The sequence below is a fragment of the Salminus brasiliensis genome, chromosome 17 (assembly GCF_030463535.1).
Source record: "Salminus brasiliensis chromosome 17, fSalBra1.hap2, whole genome shotgun sequence".
Taxonomy (NCBI): Eukaryota; Metazoa; Chordata; class Actinopteri; order Characiformes; family Bryconidae; genus Salminus; species Salminus brasiliensis.
Genome location: NC_132894.1, coordinates 1,728,683 through 1,748,279, shown reverse-complemented (window position 1 = coordinate 1,748,279; position 19,597 = coordinate 1,728,683). Strand labels below are relative to the sequence as shown.

Here is a 19,597-nt window from a genome sequence, read left to right as displayed (position 1 = left end):
GTCACACGCATACCCTCTATTACTAATGTCAGTCATAGAGACTTCTAAAATGCCCATAATCTCCCATAATCTCAATCAAGTTAATCCATGTCGTTTACCCCACATGAAAAGCTCCTGCCATCAGGCTGCAGGCACATTAGTGGGGCATACGTCTTGGAGGAAATTGAGGCAAAACCCTGAGAAACTGGTTCAGTGTGGAAGGAGGCCAACATCCTAATCGGTTTTCATGGCAGGAACAAAGCCCGGTCAACATCTGTTTCCAGAGACCTTCAACTTCTCATGACACACACACACACATATGTTTAATGGTGCTTATGAAATCACCTTTAAAACAGGCTGGATTTTCAGCTCATGTCGAGTCAAGTCCATGAGTCCAGTCCCCCAAGACTATCACCCTCAGAGACACCCTTTAATGATGGTAAATCTCTCCTAAGACCAACACCATGTGTTGACATCACAAAAACACACAGGGTAAAACTGTAGTGCGAGTAAGATTAAAAGAGAGACTGTTTCCGTTAAAGGCAGCTATCGCTTTACAAGCCCTGCGGCGCCCCTGTGGGGAAATAAGCCTCTGACAAGCAATCATTGTTATCCCAGCCTTGTATTGGCCCAGCGCAACAGAGCACTTTATTTAGGAGTTTGGCAGGTACCAGGGCTTGTCTGGATTAATTAGGCTGGAGTGTAATTCGAGACTTTGGCTGGTTTGGAGTCTCGGACAGGATCGCCCTTCCGCTCCCAGTTTTAGCGTTTCCATATTTACATCCGCCGGCTATCATGACCAAAACAGGCCAGGTCTGCCCCATTCCTACTGAAGGAGGAGTTTGGGGAATGGGGGGGGGGGGTGTGAGGTGGAGAAGGGCATGGAGGCATTAGCTAGTCTCAGCCTCAGATGCTCTGCTCAATCTTGTGTGTTTTAAATATATGATAAATGGACAAAAGTAATGGGACACTTGCTCGTTCAAACAAGGGGGGGTGCACAATGGGTGCACATCTACAGCTGAATGCATTCATTAGAATGGGTGTCCACTAACATTTGGACATATCTGTAGGTACCTTAAAGTTCAAATACTGCACTGAGTCATTTCTGCAATGGAAGTCCTGTCAGAATCTATAAAGTATGATTATCCTGACAATGACCCCTTCTCTAAACCACCCACTTAAGTCAGTATATGTGTGTGAGTGTGTGTTTTAGGTGCTGAATCATGTCTCTCAGCAGAAACTCATTCAGATCTCATTAGAACAGATGCAAGTAAACAAAGAGGAGCAAGAGCTTCTGAAGAAAGTAGTGAGATCTTGTCGGTGAGCTAGTCTGAGGAACAGAGCTCGGTTTCTCCAGGGTTCTCCTGGACGCCCCCCCCCAGTCCAGCCAGCACAGCATGGAGGACGTGTTCAACTCCATCAGCAGCAGCAGCAGCAGCAGCAGCAGCAGCTCACCTAAATTACCATCATTAAGCCCTGATTTACCACCAAACCAGGTGTTGATATGAGGAGAACTCTAAATAATACTAGACTCCATGAGGAGAACTTTGGAGATGTTCTAATGATGAACACAGTGATGGAGAATCACCACCACTTTCTGTAGGAGTGTTATTATTAGTGTTTATTCTGATATCAGGGTTTTACTGAGCAGATAAACACTTACTGACCAGATCAGCAGCTTTCATAAATGTCCTACTTAATTTACATACATTTTACATACATACAGCACTCTGACTGTATAAAACAAACCTTTCAATGTCTGTGTGTGTGTGTGTGTGTGTGTGTGTGTGTGTGTGTGTGTGTGTTTGGGGAGGAACGCAGGTTGAAAAGTATGAGCTCACCTCTTCCAGACTGCTGTTTGATCGCAGTCAGAGCTGGCTCCACTGGCTCCATCAGAGGGGCCGTCTGAACATCCGCCCGCACCTTGATCTCCGCAGACCTCCTCAGAGACACACGTGATGACTCTCTCTGGACTACACGTACACAAACATCACATTCACATACAGATGTTGCTGTGGGCTTTGTGAAATGCCAAGACATCTGCAGGAGTGTTGCATCAGCAACAGTTCTAATAAGATGTGCTGGCCGGCTTCACATGTATCGAAGGAGACCTGTATTAAGTTTTGGGACGTCCCGGTCAAGGTTTTTGTTGTTCTTTTTACCCCCGGTCTGATCCAAGTCTTTTACTGCTGACTATCGGCCGTTACCAATCTTTTTGTTTCCATAATAGAGCCCCACAACTTAGGTAAGATGCCGTTTGGCCATTCAGTCCATTTCGTTTCAGTCAAGCAGGTGGTCCCTCTGGCCTACAGAGTGTTTAAATCACATACATCTCTATGGATGGTGTTTCTAATGTGTATAGGTACAAATGACCTAATAATCTAATAAACAATGAAATGCAATGAATATAAGAACTGACTTCAGGTCAGCTGGTGTCCCTGTGATATTCTTTACTGTGGAAGTTTCCCACCTTTATCCAGAGATTTCTCCACAACCGTTTTCTTTGGGGATGCGATCTTGCGGACCAGAGTGAGGTGAACAGTCTGGCCTGTCTGCCTCATCACGTCCAAGACCTCCTGGGTGGTAAAGCCCTGGAGATTCACGCCATTCATCTGCTCAGAGAGAAGCAAGTGAAGAGAGAAACTCTCAGTACGAAATAGATTAGACCTTTCACACACAGACGTTATATGGAAAAAAGTATTGGGACACCTGCTCATTCATTATTGTTTCTTCTGAATTCAAGGGCATTAAAAGGAGTTTCGCCTGCTTTTGTTGGAGTAACTGTCTCTACTGTCAGGAAGATGACTTTCTACTAGATTCTGGAGGAGCATTGCGGTGAGCATTTGATTGCATTTAGCAGCAATAATGCTAGTGAGGTCAGGGTATTGGATGATCAGCACCCCACCTCATCATCCCCAACTCATCCCAAAAGTACTGGATGGAGCTCCAACATCATTCCAGAGATCCACAGCTCTTCCACTGCTCCACAGCTCCTCAATGCTGGGGGCCTTTTTACCCCTCTTCTAGCCCACACCTGGCATTAGGCGGCATGTTGCCAATAGCTTCATGTTAACTATCTTACCTATTCTATTGGCAGTACTTCTCTACAGAGACTAGACAAGCTGTGTACATGCATTTAAACATGTGTGTCAGCAATAGGTGCACTTTAAAGTAGCTAAATAAATTCATTTGAAGGGGTGTCCACAAACATTTGGACATAATGTCTTGTGTACATGATGTCTTGACATGAGCGTCTCAGACAGTTCTCACTAAACGTCAAAGACAAACAGAAGGAGGAGAAGGAGAGGTCGTGCTCAGCTGGTGTTCTGGTCCTGGTCTAGGTTTGCTCGTTTGCATGCAGGGTACAATTAAGGGTAATTAAGGTACAGCTTAATTAAAAAGTAACTAGCAACCCACCGCTATTATTCTGTCATGGACCATGATATTCCCACTCTGCTCGGCAGCACTGCCTGGGACTACACTCTTGACAAAAATCCCCATACCGTCTGCAAAAGGTGAGAGAGAGAGAGAGAGAGAGAGAGAGCGAGAGAGAGAGAGATAGTGTCATTAAAAGCTAATAAGAATTTTCTTCAGTTTTTAGATGCAAAGCACCTCACAAATCTAGCTTATAAATCACTCACTCACTCCCGTCTAGCAGTTTGACGATTCACCACAAGGGGGTGCTATTAACACTCAATGATTAATATTAATTAAAAGGTAAAGGTGCACGTATTTGTCACTGTGCAGTGTACACCATTAAACGAAATGTGTCCTCCGCATCTGTGGTAGTGAACACACACACACACACACACACACACACACACACACACACACTAGTGAACTAGGGCCAGTGAGTACACACACACACAGAGCGGTGGGCAGCCAACTCCAGTGCCCGGGGAGCAGAGAAGGTGGCAGCTTGCCAAGCCCGGGAATCGAACCCACAACCTTGTTATCAACAGCCCGGCGCTTTAACCGCTGAGCCCCACTGCCCATCAACACTCAATTCATAAATTTCAGTGCTTTGCATCAAAAGCAAAGTTTCCAACCAATGGACAAATGAAGAAGTTTGAACCTTTTAAAAAGTTTGCCAGTAATTATTAATAAACACCAACAAAACATGTTTCTGCTGAACTTTAACAGATTAAACATTTGTCACAAAAACTTGTATATTAAACTTATTTGCCAATCACATGATGCCTCAACATTACAGCAAGCATACCGGCTGTGTCCCAATTGCGCACTACACACTAATACTGATACAGACTACATACTGACCCCAATAGTGTGGGTTTGGCAGAATAGTACACAATATTAACATACTAATTAACTAAACAAACTAAAACAGGAAGTGCTGCTATGCCAACATACGTCACTGTTCTCCTGATGCTATCGCTGCTCTTCTTTCATCGCCATCGCCATGTTTTCTATTTTTTCCAGACGGGAGTAGATCCTTCCTTTCTGCTTCGCATTGCAGTGTGGGCAAATATCGTGGACATTTGAGTATACTCAACCTTGACACTTTCACCAACACTACGTACTACATACTCAAGAACTACCCAGTAATTAGTATGCAATTGCTATGTGGTTGGTGTGGTGCAACAGATAACACCACTACCTGCCACTGAGCTTCCACACATTGTGGGAGACTGGGGTTCGATTCCCAGTCTGGGTGACTGTGCTGTGCTACACCAATAAGAGTCGCTGGGCAAGACTCCTAACACTTCATTGGCCCAACTTTCTAATACCAGTAAGCTTGTAAGTCGCTCTGGATAAGAGCGTCAGCTAAATGACGTAAATGTTATGTAAATGTAATTCTAGCCATTTATTATGCATATTATTATGCAATTAAATATGCATACTATTTTATATAAAATTATACATTTATAATTAATATGTTATTTTATCATATTAAATATGCTATTTACTGTGGAAGTAGTCAATTTCGAATACAGCCTTTGGATGCATCCAAAACTGAACACTTCCACCCTAAATAGTCCACAGAATAAATTGCATAGAAAGTCAGTAGAAGTGTAATTGTATATACTGTGTGTCTTCACTTCCAACCCCCAGGAGAAAAGTCCCAAGCTCAATAAAATCATGTAAGAATGTTTTCTTTCCTTCTCTTACAGAGCTACCATTTCTGACATCCAAGCCTTCTTATGACTGAGGCGACATGTGGGCTGTATTACGGTTAAATGTGGGGTGAATGTGTTTCTTCACCTTCACTGGTTGACGTGTTTCGGGCAACGATCGAAATGCCCAGACTCTGACCTTCCTTCTTCTTCAAATCCACTTCATGAATCTCGTAGCCTTCCAGATTGGCCTGCATCAGAAATATCACACATCAGTTCACTCAAACATCTCAAAACATGCTGGACGCAATGATACATACATCAACATGGAATAACAGCAGAGAGCTTCATCCATTCACCGCCTTACAAGAGTCAGATTGCCATTAAAAATATAGAGCCTTATTTATAATTAATCATTCATACGTTTAGCATAGAGCTTCACTAACCCTCAATAACCAATTAATTCAGTTTGAGTTGATTGCCACTCCTGCTGTGTCCTGAGCACAGGAAACTGGTTAGTGTATAGGTCTTAAAGAACTATTAGGAATCTAGAAATCAATATGAGAATCTACTGTAGATGTGATGTTGAAAATGTTCAGAGCTGTATTATTCAAAATGAAAATTAAAAGAGATAAAAAAAAAGAAAATATAATCATGTAGCAATTTTTGGAATGTCATTCCAAAAACTTTTATGACATCAAGAAAACTTACTTCTTCTTAAAAAGATTTGATCCAGATGTTAAAGTGACCATATTTCTTTCTATTTTTTCCACCGTAGTTGTCGTGGCTGGAGGGGTTTCAAGTAGGCCTAGATTGTAGGGCTGTGTGTGTGTGTGTGTGTGTGTGTGTGTGTGTATATTGATGTACATTAACATACTGTAGCCACACACATACACACATTTACTCATTTAGCAAAAGACCAGTAAATAGTCTTAATGGCCTTTATGACCCAATCAGCTCCCTTCAGGTCTACTTACAACTTAGGCCTACTGAACCCCCTAGCATATGGATCAGGTTTTTTAAGATGATGAGAAGTGCACATTTAACCAGGTGTGTCCAAACATTTGACTGACTGACTATATATATATATATATATATATATATATATATATATATATATATATATATATATATATATATATATATATATATATACACATACATACATACATACATACATATACACACACACACACACACACACACGTATGTAACAAGTGATTCCAAACTACTGAAGTTGTAAGGGGCCCCTACAGTTCTGCTGGTCCTGCGGGCTGGTATGGGTGGAGGAGGCAGGGAGGTGACCGGTGCGGCGGCCGGAGCAGGTGGAGGTAGTGGAGGAGATTGCATTTCACCAAGAGGGTCCCGTGCAATCAGCATGCGCACCCGAGTCCCGCAGGCCTGCAACACCTGCACCACCTGCTCGCTGGTCAACCCCTGTGTGGGCGTGTCCCCAATCCTCAGAATGTGGTCACCCGTCCTCAGCCGCCCGTCCTGATGAGAAAAACAAGGAAGACTCAGTCAGACGCAGTGTGTGTGTGTGTGTGTGTGTGTGTGTGTGTGAGGCAGCAAGTGAACAGTCAATAAGGACAACAGGACAATGAACCAAACCGTGACGTTCTAAACGTCAGGCCGGTCTTGTGGGGTGTCCCGGTATGCAGTGGTCAGTACCTACAAAAGTGCTCTAAAAGAAAGGACAACCCAAGGCTCATTGATGCTCATGAAGGTCCCACCTCACAACTTACAGGACTTAAAGGATCTGCTGCAAACGTTACATATCGGTGCTAGATACCACAGGGCAGCTTCCGAGGTCTTGTCCGAGGACTCAACAGGTCAGAGTTGTTCTGGCGATATGAGGGGAACGTACACAATATTATATTTATTTATTTATATTTACTTATATAAATCTTATATTTACATTATACTTTTCACAGACAGTCAACAGCTGAACCCTAGTTTGGATGAAGCTGCAACAGGTTCCAGAGACGTCGCAATAACTTCCGCAATGAAAGTGCTGCTCTCGCAAGGCCTGCCCTTTTCCCAGCTGAGCTGAGCCGTGTATTCTTCAGCTGGAGGGCTCAGGAGGGATGAACTACAGGGGGAAAAGGACGGACTACAGAATCATTACACCCTGACAGGAGAGGAGAGCCGGAGCCTTTGTGGGAGAAGAAGAAGACATGAAAGGCGTTTTGATGCGTCGACGGGCGAAGGCAAATCTCTGCGTCCCCGGCCCCGCCCGTGTGTGCAGGACAGCAGGGGCGCATTGAAGCCTGGTGCAGCCATTAAAAGCTGAAATGGGAAACGCCAGGGATAACAAAGCCCCAATTTTGACAGCTTTTTTGGAGCATAAGATCCAGTGATGTGTGAAATGCAAGCGCTGTGCCTTTTGAACAAGAAGGGTTTTGTTGCCTGAGCTTTGGACATTGGCAGGAAAAGAAGAGAAGGAGGGGGGCTGAACTGGAGGGAAAGCGTGTGTGTGTGTGTGTGTGTGTGTGTCTGTGTGTCTGCAAGAGAGTGTGTGGTTTCAATAGAGGACAGTATTCTTTTTCCAGTCCCTATCCCTTTTGTGTAATCCAATTCAGGAGGGTGAAGTGACATCAGCTGCTTTTTTGTTGTTGCCATGTTCCCATGTTAAATTTGAGTGGTCCTGAACCGCAGCGTAGATTAGCTCAGATCAGGAAATCTAAATGGGATTGGTATAAAGTGAACATATGCTGTGTCAGGACTTTTCAGTTCTCAGCACAAAGCACTCAGAAACATGGCTGTAAACGTGCTCTCTTCAGCTGACGTCTCAATGGCTGATACCTGGTTTCACTGCATTTGGCCCTGCCGCTGAACTGAGTGATGGACCACCCAAAGATACAGCAGAGTACTATGAAACTAATATATATATATATATCACACCAAACCACAACAATAAATAATTTAATAATAATAAAAAATGCCACTTCCACTATGGCCTGGAGGACCCAAGTTTCGAGACATGCCAGTTTGCCATCAGCAGCCAGAGTCTGAGAGAGCACAACTGGCCGTGCTCTCTCCAGGTGGATAGATGGCGCTCTTGCTCCTCATCACTTTTAAAGTGATGTTGGCCGGCACAGGCGACCCAGCTCTTTCCTCAGAGTGTGTCGGCTCTCTGGCAACGCCACATTAGCAGCAGTTCTAAAAGAGGCGTGGCTGACGTCGCATGTATTAGAGGGTACATGTATTCCTTACCCTCTTAGTGTCAGGAGCACTGCTAGTGCTAGGGGCAGTTAAGAATGGGTTAGTTATTTGGCAGAAGCAAATTTTAAACAAATTTAAATTTATACAAATTTTAACAATTAAAACAAAACACACATTCTGGTATTTTAAATATTAAATATAAAAAAAAATATGTAATATAACAACTTTTGCTTGGTTATGTATTGGTGCATACACTGATTTTAAGGCCGGTCTTAATTTCTCAGCTTTGTAATCAGTGCTTTGCAAGGGTTTCTAAATGCTTTCACTTCTTTAAAATACATATTTTAAATTTGGTCGAGATTATTATACAATTTCACTTAAATTATGTTTTATTTAATATATAAACACTGTAAATACATTAAAATATTCCATTCATACAGTGCATATATTGTCCTACATAAATAAAATGGGCACCTCATTAAATGACACCTTTTTGTTGATGTTTTAAATGTAAATAATTGAACAAACTTGAATATTAACTTTTTTTTAACATTTTAGAAATAATTTGCACAACACATTTTTAAAAATTTACATTTACAGCATTTGGCAGACACTCTTATCCAGAGCGACTTACAAACGTGCCTTGTTGTTTACTCAAGAATAACCTCATTTTATTTTTTTCAAATTGAATTATTGCATTTTAATGAAAACAATTGCATTATAATTCATTTATAATTGAATTTAAATTAATTCTTATCCCATAAATTGAGTCAATTATGCTGCAGAATGTGCAGAAGTGTGAAGAAGTGTGTTTTCTGGGTACACTCTAACAACAGCTGTATATTAGCAGTGTGTATACGTGTGTTTAAAGTGGTGGGACAGAAATTGTAAAACACAAACCTTATCAGCAACGCTGTTTGGCACTAGAGTTCGCACGACCACACCAGCGGCCTTTCCACCCACAATACCAAAGCCCAGGCCTGAACCATCATTCATCAGCTCAATCTCCTCCATATGTCCCCACTGTTTCTGTAAAACAAAAAAGAAAGAGAGCATGAAAACACTGATAAACCCAGAAAATAATCAATTACAGATCAGAAGTCATCTGAAATACCTCACTAATCTGAAGTACATTCACCTATTCTTACATGCCAACACACTTGGTATGTAAGGGGCACTGCAGGTCTGTTATCCAATCATCTGACATTTTCTAGAGTTATTTTTAATTATCTTAAATATTAAAAGTCCAAGTTCTGAAAATGTAATTTGAAATAGATAGATATTTAGATACAGATAGTTAGAAAGATACTTTATTGATTCAGAAGGAAATTTAGCAGGTTACACAATACATCACAATAAACATGAGACAATAATAAGGAATAATAAAGATTAAAAATACATACAAATAACTAATAATTAATAATAAGAACAATGTGCAGTAGGAGTGTGTATCAGCAGATATGACAATACTGAATAAACATGTGCATATAATATGTAATACGTCACATATAAACGCTGTTATTACATAATAACAACAATGATCATTTACATTTAATTACATTAAACAGATTTGAGTTAGCCCTGACAGCACTAATATTAATTAATATTACATGAAATACTACAGAAATTATATTTCAATTCAATTTCAATTTTGTATCATGAGATTTAAGTCTGAATCTTTGCCTTTTAGTTTGTTTGTCAAATGTAAAAAGTTATTTAAAATATTATAAAAATGAACAGGGTCCAAATTATGGAAATTTCATTTGAAATATGCAAAATCTCATATTTAAACACAGTTATATAAGCCTATAACATTATAGAGTGTGTAATGACATAGTAACTAACTCAATTAGTAGTAGTAATTATTAGTAGTAGTAATAGTAATTAATAATAGTAAGTAATTCAATAAACATCCTGCATCAAGAACACTTTTGAATTAGTTTTTTTGTTTTTTTGAGTTTAGAATCTGCACTTTCGACAGAAGTTATGGCTTCTTTTAATGAACTTAAGTTACAAAATATTGGAAGTAGGGTTTCATGGTGTGTGGAGGATCTAGGAGGGGTAAAATGACTTATTTTGGACCCGGGAGGTCACCTGACACCAGTTATTAGGGTTATTAGCCAACTCAACTGGTATTTAAAAATGTACATCTCCCGAGTCAAGCTTTAATACATCAGCTCGCCCTGGATAAGTAGGATCATCAGACAGGAGCGACTGCTACAGCACGACCTGGGACGATACATCACAGAGAGTCCTTCCCAGCCAAGAAGCCCTAATGAACGTACGTGTTAAATGTCACACGCATAAGTCACCCATCATAGCCAGGGTCAGGAAACCCCACGAGTGTCTTTCCCGCGGCCATTCCACCTCTCGGCTCCCACTTCACCCGTGCTCCTAATCACCAGACTCTCCTTGGGCACTTATTAATGACTCACAATCAGAACATTTCGTTTCTCTTATTACCAGGCTCTTATCTGATGGGTGACTTCCTCAGCAATTTTGCTGCTATCTAATGAAACCCTCCCTCTTCACCGTTTCATCGCACCGGTCTCGGGAGACAAAGCTTTACACTAGAGCTTATCCCCCCGGCCAAAGAACAGAGCCATTTCCGAGATAAGAACTAAGAAGGCCTGAGCAACACCCATGCGTCTGCGCCGCCTGAAGTTCAAGCTCTAACTACCGGGGTAAGGAGAGAGAGTTCGGTGCTGTTTTTATCAGTCTCAGGTCAGACTCGCACTTCAATTCACAGATGAAGACGATACAGAAGCTACAGTAATAATAATAATAATAATAATTAGTGTAAAGGAGATGATCCAGAAATGGAGGTCATGAAAAGGAGACGTAAACAAACCCAATTAAAACATGCACTGATTTAATTTTACCACTGAATTCTGATACCACCCCAAACACGACTTCAAATATACAACAGATGACCACATACTGTCCATCACCATACGTAAACAGCCATGCTCTTTAAGGTCCCGGAATAAATAAACAGCTATACATGAGTGAGAGTTTTAATGAGAAAGCTGTGGTGGGGGTCAAAATCCATGAGATTCTGGGAAACCATTATTCCTCCAGGACCAGACATCCCCGAGCTGTGCTTCAGCAGAGTCGAGCCCCTTTCTGAACGTTCCTGCACACTATAATTAGGACTGGAGATATTATAAAAAAAAAGTATGTAAAAAAAAAAGAGGCTTCGGGAGGCCGGGTTCACGGAGGAAAGCACCAGGGCACGGGAAGTGAGGGAAAACATGCCGGAGTTAACTTGCATGCTACGCCTTTTAAGGCACAAGACCATGAAGCAGCGGATCCCCTGGAGGCCGGGCAATCTTACACAGATAAATATTATTTCAGCTTTGTGGAATAAGGGAACAGCCTGAGACAGCGAGGGGATTTGGGGATCTTTAAATATAGGCATTACAAATAGGACATGCTGCGGCTTTGTGGAGTGACGTCTTCATCGTCAGGCTTGTTGAAGCAAAGCTATTAAAGGAAAACGGCATGTCTGTTCAGTCTGATCTCTATCTGAAGAATCTGCCCCGTTTCACCCTTTACCATGGACAACCATCTCCTTCTCAGAAAAGTACAGTAATACTGTAGACGCAAGGAGTGCTGATAATGGAAGTCACTGGGAATGCTTCTCTGTACTCAGAAAAGAATGAAACGATCCGATGGTGCGAAACACACTTGGAACAGAAGCCAATGGGAAGCTGTTCCAGCATCTGACCTTTGAAATCTATTACAACTAGGGCTGGGCGATATGGTACAAATACCATATCATGATATTTAAAGACCAGTCTAATTACACTGTTAGTAATGAAACCTGCAGCTGATCAGTGTTTATTAAGCTCTAACAGTCTCATTTATATGATTAGAGAAGCTTATTGTTATCGCCATAACAACATTTATCATGATACGATAAAATATAGTCATATATTTTGACATGAATAGTAACGTGATGCATCAGCAACAGATTATTGACTCCTATTTGAGCATCCTATGACTCAAAACACATTTACAATGGAAGTCAATGGGAATGTCTTATTACAAGCATGTTTTGCTTATTATTTTCACAGACAAATTATGCTATTTGTCTCTATATTAAAGTTAAAAAACAAGAAACTAAACCATTTGATTATTCAAACCACTTACATAGAATCCAAAGGGAAGTCTCTTCCAGTATTAGTCTATTAGGTTCTATTACAAGTACGTTTCGACACAGACAATAGCTCTGCCATGTTTATCTGGCTTCTATTAGAGTCTTCTATGACTCAAAACACATTTATATAGAAGTGAATGAGAAGGTGTTCCAGCATCTGCCTACTGGTGTCTATTAGAGTCTTAAAAGCATATTTAGAATAGAAGTCATTGAATCCCATTGGATTCCATTACTGGTCTGGTTTGAGTCTACAGGTTATCTGTTCTTTTCACACAGACGGTAATTCTGCCATGTATCTCTGTATTTACAAAAGAATTGCACAATTGTATAACTCAAAATACACTTATATATATCAGATTCTGTCTATTGGAGTCTTCTATGACACAAAAACATATTTACAATGGACGCCCATGAGAAGGTTTCCAGTATTTATCCATTGACTTCTATTACAAATATGGTTTGAGTCTTCAGATTTTCTGTTCTTTAATTCTTTTGTCTTGTTTTCTTGTACCTAGTATACAGAGGTCAAAGGGAGGATGTGTGTTCAATCACCAGTCCATGAAATTCTATTATAAGTGTGTTTTAATTATTATTTTCACCCATTTTAAACAAGAATTCTGCTATTTTTTCCTCTATACTCAAAAAGGAACTAAAGAACTGATGACTCAAAACACACTTCTAATAGAAGCCGATGGGAAGTTTGTCCAGTATCTGCTTCTATCTACATTTTTTGAGTCTCCAGGTTTCTGTTCTTTTCTAATGTATTAGTCTGTCATCACAGAAAAGCTTAAAACACTCTTCAAAAAGAAGTCAATGGGAGGGTGTCTCAGCATCTGTCTATTGATGTCTATTTCAAGTTGAGTCTTCAGGTTTTCTGCTTTAAAAAAAAAAATCAATCAATTAGTCTGTTCCCATATAGAACTACTTCTAAAATGGGTCAATGGGACGGTGTCTCAGCAGCTCCCTATTGGTTTCTATTAGAGTCTTACATGACTTAAAGTCAATGGGGAAGTATCCTAGTATCTGTCCATTGGCTACTATTAGTCTTCTGTGACTTCAAACGTATTTAGAATAGAAGTCAATGGGAAGGTGTTTCAGTATCTGCCCATTGGTTTTTATTACAAGTAAGTTTTGAGTCACTTCAGGTATTTTGTTATTTTTTTGTCAAATTAGTCAAATTAGTTCCCATATAGAACTACATTGATCAAGACTTCGAAAAGAGTAAATGGGAAGGTGTCTCGGCAGCTCCCTACTGGTTTCTATTTGAGTCTACATGACTTGAAGCTTTTATTTATTATTTATTATTCAGGTTTTCTGTTCTTTTTTTAAAAAAAAACTCTATTAGTCTGTTCCCACATAGAACTACTTTGACCAAGACGTCTAAAAGAAGTCAATGGGAAGGTGTCTCTGCACTGGTTTCTATTAGTGTCATATGGCTTAAAGCTTTTATTTATTATTTTATACATAATAATAGAAGTCAATGGGGAAGTGTCTTAGTATCTGCCCATTGGCTACTGTTAGTCTTCTGTGACTTCAAGCTTATTTAGAATAGAAGTCAATGGAAAAGTGGCTTCTATTCCAAGTAAATTTTGAGTCTGCAGGTTAAAATGAGTCTGTTCCCATATAGAACTACTTTGACCAAGACTTCGAAAATAAGTCAATGGGAAGGTGTCTCGGCAGTCTTATATGACTTTTTTATAAAGCTTTGATTTATTATTTTATTTATTTGATATACAATAGAAGTCAATGGGACAGTGTCTCAGCATCTGCCTATTGATGTCTATTACAAGTATTGAGTCTTCAGGTTTTCTGCTTTAAAAAAAAGTTTAAAATCAATTAGTCTGTTCCCACATAGAACTACTTCTAAAAGAGGTCAATGGGACGGTGTCTCAGAATCTGCCCAGTCTTTAACTCAAAACATAAAAGAAGCCAACTGGAAGGTCTTCTGCCCATTGGCTTCTGTTACAATTATCTTTCAAACACTTCTAATATAAATCAATGTTTCAGGACAGGGTTTCAGCATCTGCCCATTGGATTCTATGTTTTGAGTCATCAGCCTTCCTGATCTTTCACCAAGCACAGGAAAATGAGTCAACATTACTGTCTGTGGAAATCGGCCATACATCACGAGTGCAGCAAACAGAGATCAGGCCACTGAAAACCACTGGACTACCCCTATAACACACTCTCTTTGACTGCTGGGTGGTAAAGCATGCACAGATTGATATTCCTTTAAAAGGGTGCTCGGATTTTCATCGCGAGCTATACTCTAAATTTCCTGGAGACGTTTTACAACTCGGCTGAAAGGCAAACATAAACGCCATGTTGCGTTACGTGCAGCGCTCCAGCCGCCTCCTCTACTTTTTAGCTTCATCATCCATAAGCTGCGAGCCTCTTGTGTAAAGCCGCATGTGTCGCTAAATCAAATTTTCTCCCGATCCGGCCTGCCAAGTAGGAATTTCAGCAGAATGATAAACAAGATCAGTGCCGGCTATTACTCTGTTACAGCCAATCATGACATTTGGTGACAGGTAGTTAAGCCAGGCAACAAGCAATCAAATAAAACCCAGACTTTTGCCTGGTGCACCATTAAACTCGACCTCACGAGAAACATTGCATGAATTAAACAAAGGCGAAGGCCTGGTTTTGATATGCAGGATGTGGCATCCATCCAAGGGCATTAAAACAATACGAGCGGTTTAAAAAAAAAAAAAAGAAAGAAAGAAAAAAAAGCACATTAAAAAGGCCCAGAAACACACAGAACCGAGCGCCCCGAAATAAATCTAAATAACATCATTTAGCAGCCTTTTAAAATCTCTCTCCCCGAGCCCTCCACGTGTGTTCACACTAAGACCTTCACTTGAGCGGTATTTAATTAAAGTGGACGAGGGGGAACGATTGTATTTATTGTTAGAGGCTCGAGTTAATCAGCTTCATCTCATGGCTGTTGATCTTTTCCAGGCTCATTTGCCCTCTCCAAGAGTTTATTTCTCTCTCTTGGCCGAGAGCAGGAAGAGGATCGTTGGGGCAATCACAACAGTCACGTCTGCTCATCTCGCTGCACCTCCGGCTCAGGTTGAGGAGAAAATTACTTGTGTGTTTTTCAGTCTTGAAGCTGGTGAGGTGGGGCAATTTTGTAGGAACCTAGTTTTCAGAGGGTTGTGCACACTGACCAAGCTTTACTTAATCAACACTGCATCAGAACCCCTTTAACTCATCAGTGGCACTCCTCAGGTACTGCTGCGTCGAGTGGTTCTTTAAAGCAACACTACTTAGAAAGCTTGCCTCGCACTATAAACTTCAGAACCCTGACTGGAACAGGGGGAGAACGGCCTCTCTGTCATTCCCACTCCAACTCTGCTGCTACTGCACTATGGAGCTTTGGTGGTGGAGCTGCAGGAGGAGAACCTTTCTCCAGAACTGCTGCTGTGTAACGCTGCGTTACCCATAGAGTCATATTAGTGTAAAATCCTGTAGGATGCAAAGTAAGCCGCTTTCGCTATGATCAGGGGATCGCTGGTTTGAATCCTGGGTCGTGCTGCTTGCCATCAGCAGCCGGAGTCAGAGACAGCACAGTTGGTCTTGTTCTCTAAGGGGTGGGTTGACGACACTTCCTCACCACATCACTCCTATGGTGATGATGGTCAGCATAGGCGTCTCTTAGACGCTGAATCTGAGCTGGGGAGCTCTGACTGCGCTGACTACCTAGCGAAAAGAGATGCTCGCTGATTTCACATGTGTTGGAGGGGACATGGGCTAGTCTTCACCCTCCTAGTGTTGGGGGCATTGCTAGAGATACGGGGAGTTGACATGAACAGGGATTGGGTAATTGGCTTTCCAAAGTGGGTAGAGAAATTAGGTTAATTATTTAGAATCAATTTAATTAATAAGTAACTAGTAATATTCCTCTACCGCTTCATCTCTCAGCTTGTCTAGAAATGCACGAGCATGGCTGTCCATTAGGGGGCACTCAAAGAACAATCTGCATTCACGGCAGTGATGTAAAAATAGTGTAAAAAAAAGTTTTTTAATATATATAATAATAATAATAATAACAAAAGAAATCACCTCAGGGTGCCGTTGCAGGCCCTCATTCAAGTTCATACTAAAATGTGTTAATAACTCAAAACACCCACCCTGCAGAAATCACCTGAAATGGCCTCACCGTTTGAATGGATCCAGATGGGGGAAAGCTGGGTTTTGATGCAGTGTCTCTGGCAACCACTAGCTCCACTCGGTCCCTCTGCTGCTGCAGGAAAGCAATGGCCTGCTGCTGAGTTACACTCTGGTCCAGAGGAATTCCATTGATGGCCAGAATCTGGTCGTTCTCTTGCAATCTGCCGTCTCTGAAAGTTCACAGCAAGCTCAACATTCAGTTTTAAATGCTAAAAGCGCACAGGATTATTAGAAGGACTTACAGCAGCTCATTTCTTTTAAAAACAATCCATTAAAATGTGCATATTCAGTGTCAATATTAAATAAAGTAAGAACACTTTACTAAAGCCATTTTAAAGCTTTAGCCTTGTAATAAAAAGCTCTGGTTACTTAATTAACTGTGGAAAATAACCCAGAAAAAAAAAAACAATTATCTTCTTCGCTTCACTGTGATCAAAAAACGATGAAGAAAGCAAATATTATGAATGATCACACTCTTTCCTGAATGAAGAAGTCAGTTACGCAGGAGTAAACAGCCATTAAATGCATTGTTGAGCTCACCTGGCTGCCACACCGCCTGGCTGCACCTGTTTGATGAAGACTCCATGAGTGCCAACTCCATCAGGCCTAAGGCCCACCACACTGAAGCCCAGGCCTCCAGACAACGGCCTCAGCAGATTCACATGCTCAATTTTTCTTCCCTGTAGAGAACAAGCACAAGATGTTCATTTACTACAGGATCGGGCAGGATTTAGAGAAAACAGTAGCATTATGATTGTTCTGCTGAATATTGAGATTGTGATATGATATTAATTAGGAAAACGTTGGTGAATCAATAACATTAAACTTCAGGAAAACCCCTAAATCACAGAATCACATCTGATTGGTCATACAAATGAGTTCTGTAACCAATCTCAGTGCTTAGATCTTCTGCAACAGCAGTACTGCGAAGACCATAATGATAATAGTGATTACTAAACAATCCACTGAGCAGCTTTATACACCATATTGTCACGGTCATGCAAAAAACACATATCAATAACATCAATTGAGAGATGTAAAACCTTCTGAGCGTTCAATGGAAGTCAATGTTAAAAGATTTCTAGTCATTCTGGAGCATTTCTATTGGTCCACTCGTCATGAAATCCTGATTTAATATAAATAACAACTGCCAGATTCAAAGTGAACAGTGCAAATAAAGATACAAGGTTTTTGCAGGACAGGTGATGATATACTGAAAGATGTCAATCAGCTCAGACTTCTTTCTTTTACTTTCCACATTCCTTCACTGTTACTGTTTTAACCACATTACTGGCACAAACAGCATCAATTCCATAAACCCTAAGTCAGAACCCTGGGGGACACCAAAGAATGTGCTATACTAAATGGTTTCTGCATTAGGGCTAACAACTGAATAATAAATATAGGGTTCAGTGTAGGGCTGGGTAAAAATATTATATTATATTATATTATATTTAAAGATATTTTTGCGATACACAATATTTGTAAATATTCACAATACATGTAAATCACAGACTGAACACTGATCAGTATCAGATTCTTATAAACTACTATTCAGATCCTCTCCTGTACTGAATACAGTGATTTATACTCATTAACATCTGCTGCTCTTCATCTAATGAACCCTTCAGTCTAATTACACTGTTAGTAATGAACCCTGCAGCTGATCAGTGTTTATTAAGCAGTAATAACAGTCTCCTCCATATGATTAGAGAAGCTTAGTGTACTGTCACCATAACTACATTCATCACCATACAATAAAATATCGTCATATTGCCCAGCTCTAATTCAGTGTGTTAAACACAACATGCACAGGATTTTGTAATGGTAGTACATTAACTAAGTAGTGCTGAAGTTATTTAAACAATGGCAAAGACAAATAATATATATATATATAATTATATTATAGAATTATTTAGGTACGTAGTGGAACCTCCTTTTCTGGCAAGTACCCCCAACCAACTGCACTTCTCGATCCTACCATCAACCCAGTGTCGTGGTGAAGAGGCACTCTGGCTCATTCTGCCTACCGCAACTGTTTATGAATATTTCCAGAATGTTTTGCCCGGACATCACTTTAGATCACGCCACAGCATTTCAATGAGACTGAGGTCAGAACTTGAATTGGAGTCTGTTGTTGATTTATTCCAGTGTTTTGGATTATTGTTATTATGCATCAGCTAAACTCCTCTGACCTTTAGATCATAGACAGCTGCCCAGACATGCAGATTTAATGTCCAGATAAAATGTGGAATTCAAAAACTTGAGAAAGAAATGCATAATAGTTATTATTATTATTATTATTATTATTATACTTCTTGCCGTTTGTATTCCAACATGCCTCAAACTGGAACATGGTTTTGGTGTTGGTCACTGTTTGGCCTGCCATTATGTCTGCAGCATAAAAGGCTTTCTTAAGGGACTTGCTCAACATTCTCTGCTCTCCATAAAATCCTCTCAGAAATAACTCTCTCTTTTTACCTTCTCCAAGCAAAATAGCCACCCAGCCCGACCTGCTGGAAGTTTGCCCGCTGAGGTCCCCTCTACCTGCGTCAGACCAGCTGCCACCTACCAATCCGACCACCACCACCCAGCGGTACACCCTTCTACCACTGCTACCTGTCTAATGACCATGTTTAAACCTAAATGGACTCGTAACTATCTGCCACTAGTATTATTAATATCACCATTATTACCTATCTGCTGTATCTGGTTTGGTCATTTTTATCATTAATGTTTAAATAGTTCTGATCAGAGGAGGACGGGTCGGGTCCCCCTTGTGATTCTTGGTTCCTCCCAAGATTTCTTCCTCCAGCTCTGAGGGAGGTTCTCCTTGCCACTGTCGCCACTGGCTGCTCACTGGGGGTCTTTGATCCTTCATGACTTACGTTATTTTCTTCTTTTTGTCTCTGTCTTTTATTAATTACTAATTACTAATTATGTAAAGCTGCTTTGTGACGACAACAGTTGTAAAAATCAATAAAAATAAATTTGACTTGACTTGACTTAAAAAGTATGCTTTTGTTCATGTTGGGTTTAT

The 19,597-nt window shown here is 40.6% G+C and overlaps 1 protein-coding gene across 4 annotated transcripts in view; it reads right to left on the bottom strand.

Annotated features, from left to right (window-relative positions):
- The window catches only part of patj (PATJ crumbs cell polarity complex component), a 165,510-nt gene that overhangs the window by 136,097 nt on the left and 9,816 nt on the right, over nt 1-19,597 (bottom strand). For all 4 annotated transcript variants that reach the window (XM_072661132.1, XM_072661134.1, XM_072661133.1 and 1 more), the window contains exons 6-13: nt 17,098-17,237; nt 16,547-16,727; nt 9,120-9,248; nt 6,309-6,548; nt 5,203-5,305; nt 3,397-3,485; nt 2,450-2,591; nt 1,821-1,952 (exon numbers count right to left, since the gene is read on the bottom strand). In XM_072661132.1, the coding sequence (XP_072517233.1) occupies nt 1,821-1,952; nt 2,450-2,591; nt 3,397-3,485; nt 5,203-5,305; nt 6,309-6,548; nt 9,120-9,248; nt 16,547-16,727; nt 17,098-17,237 (1,156 nt within the window). The remainder of the gene's footprint in view (nt 1-1,820; nt 1,953-2,449; nt 2,592-3,396; nt 3,486-5,202; nt 5,306-6,308; nt 6,549-9,119; nt 9,249-16,546; nt 16,728-17,097; nt 17,238-19,597) is intronic.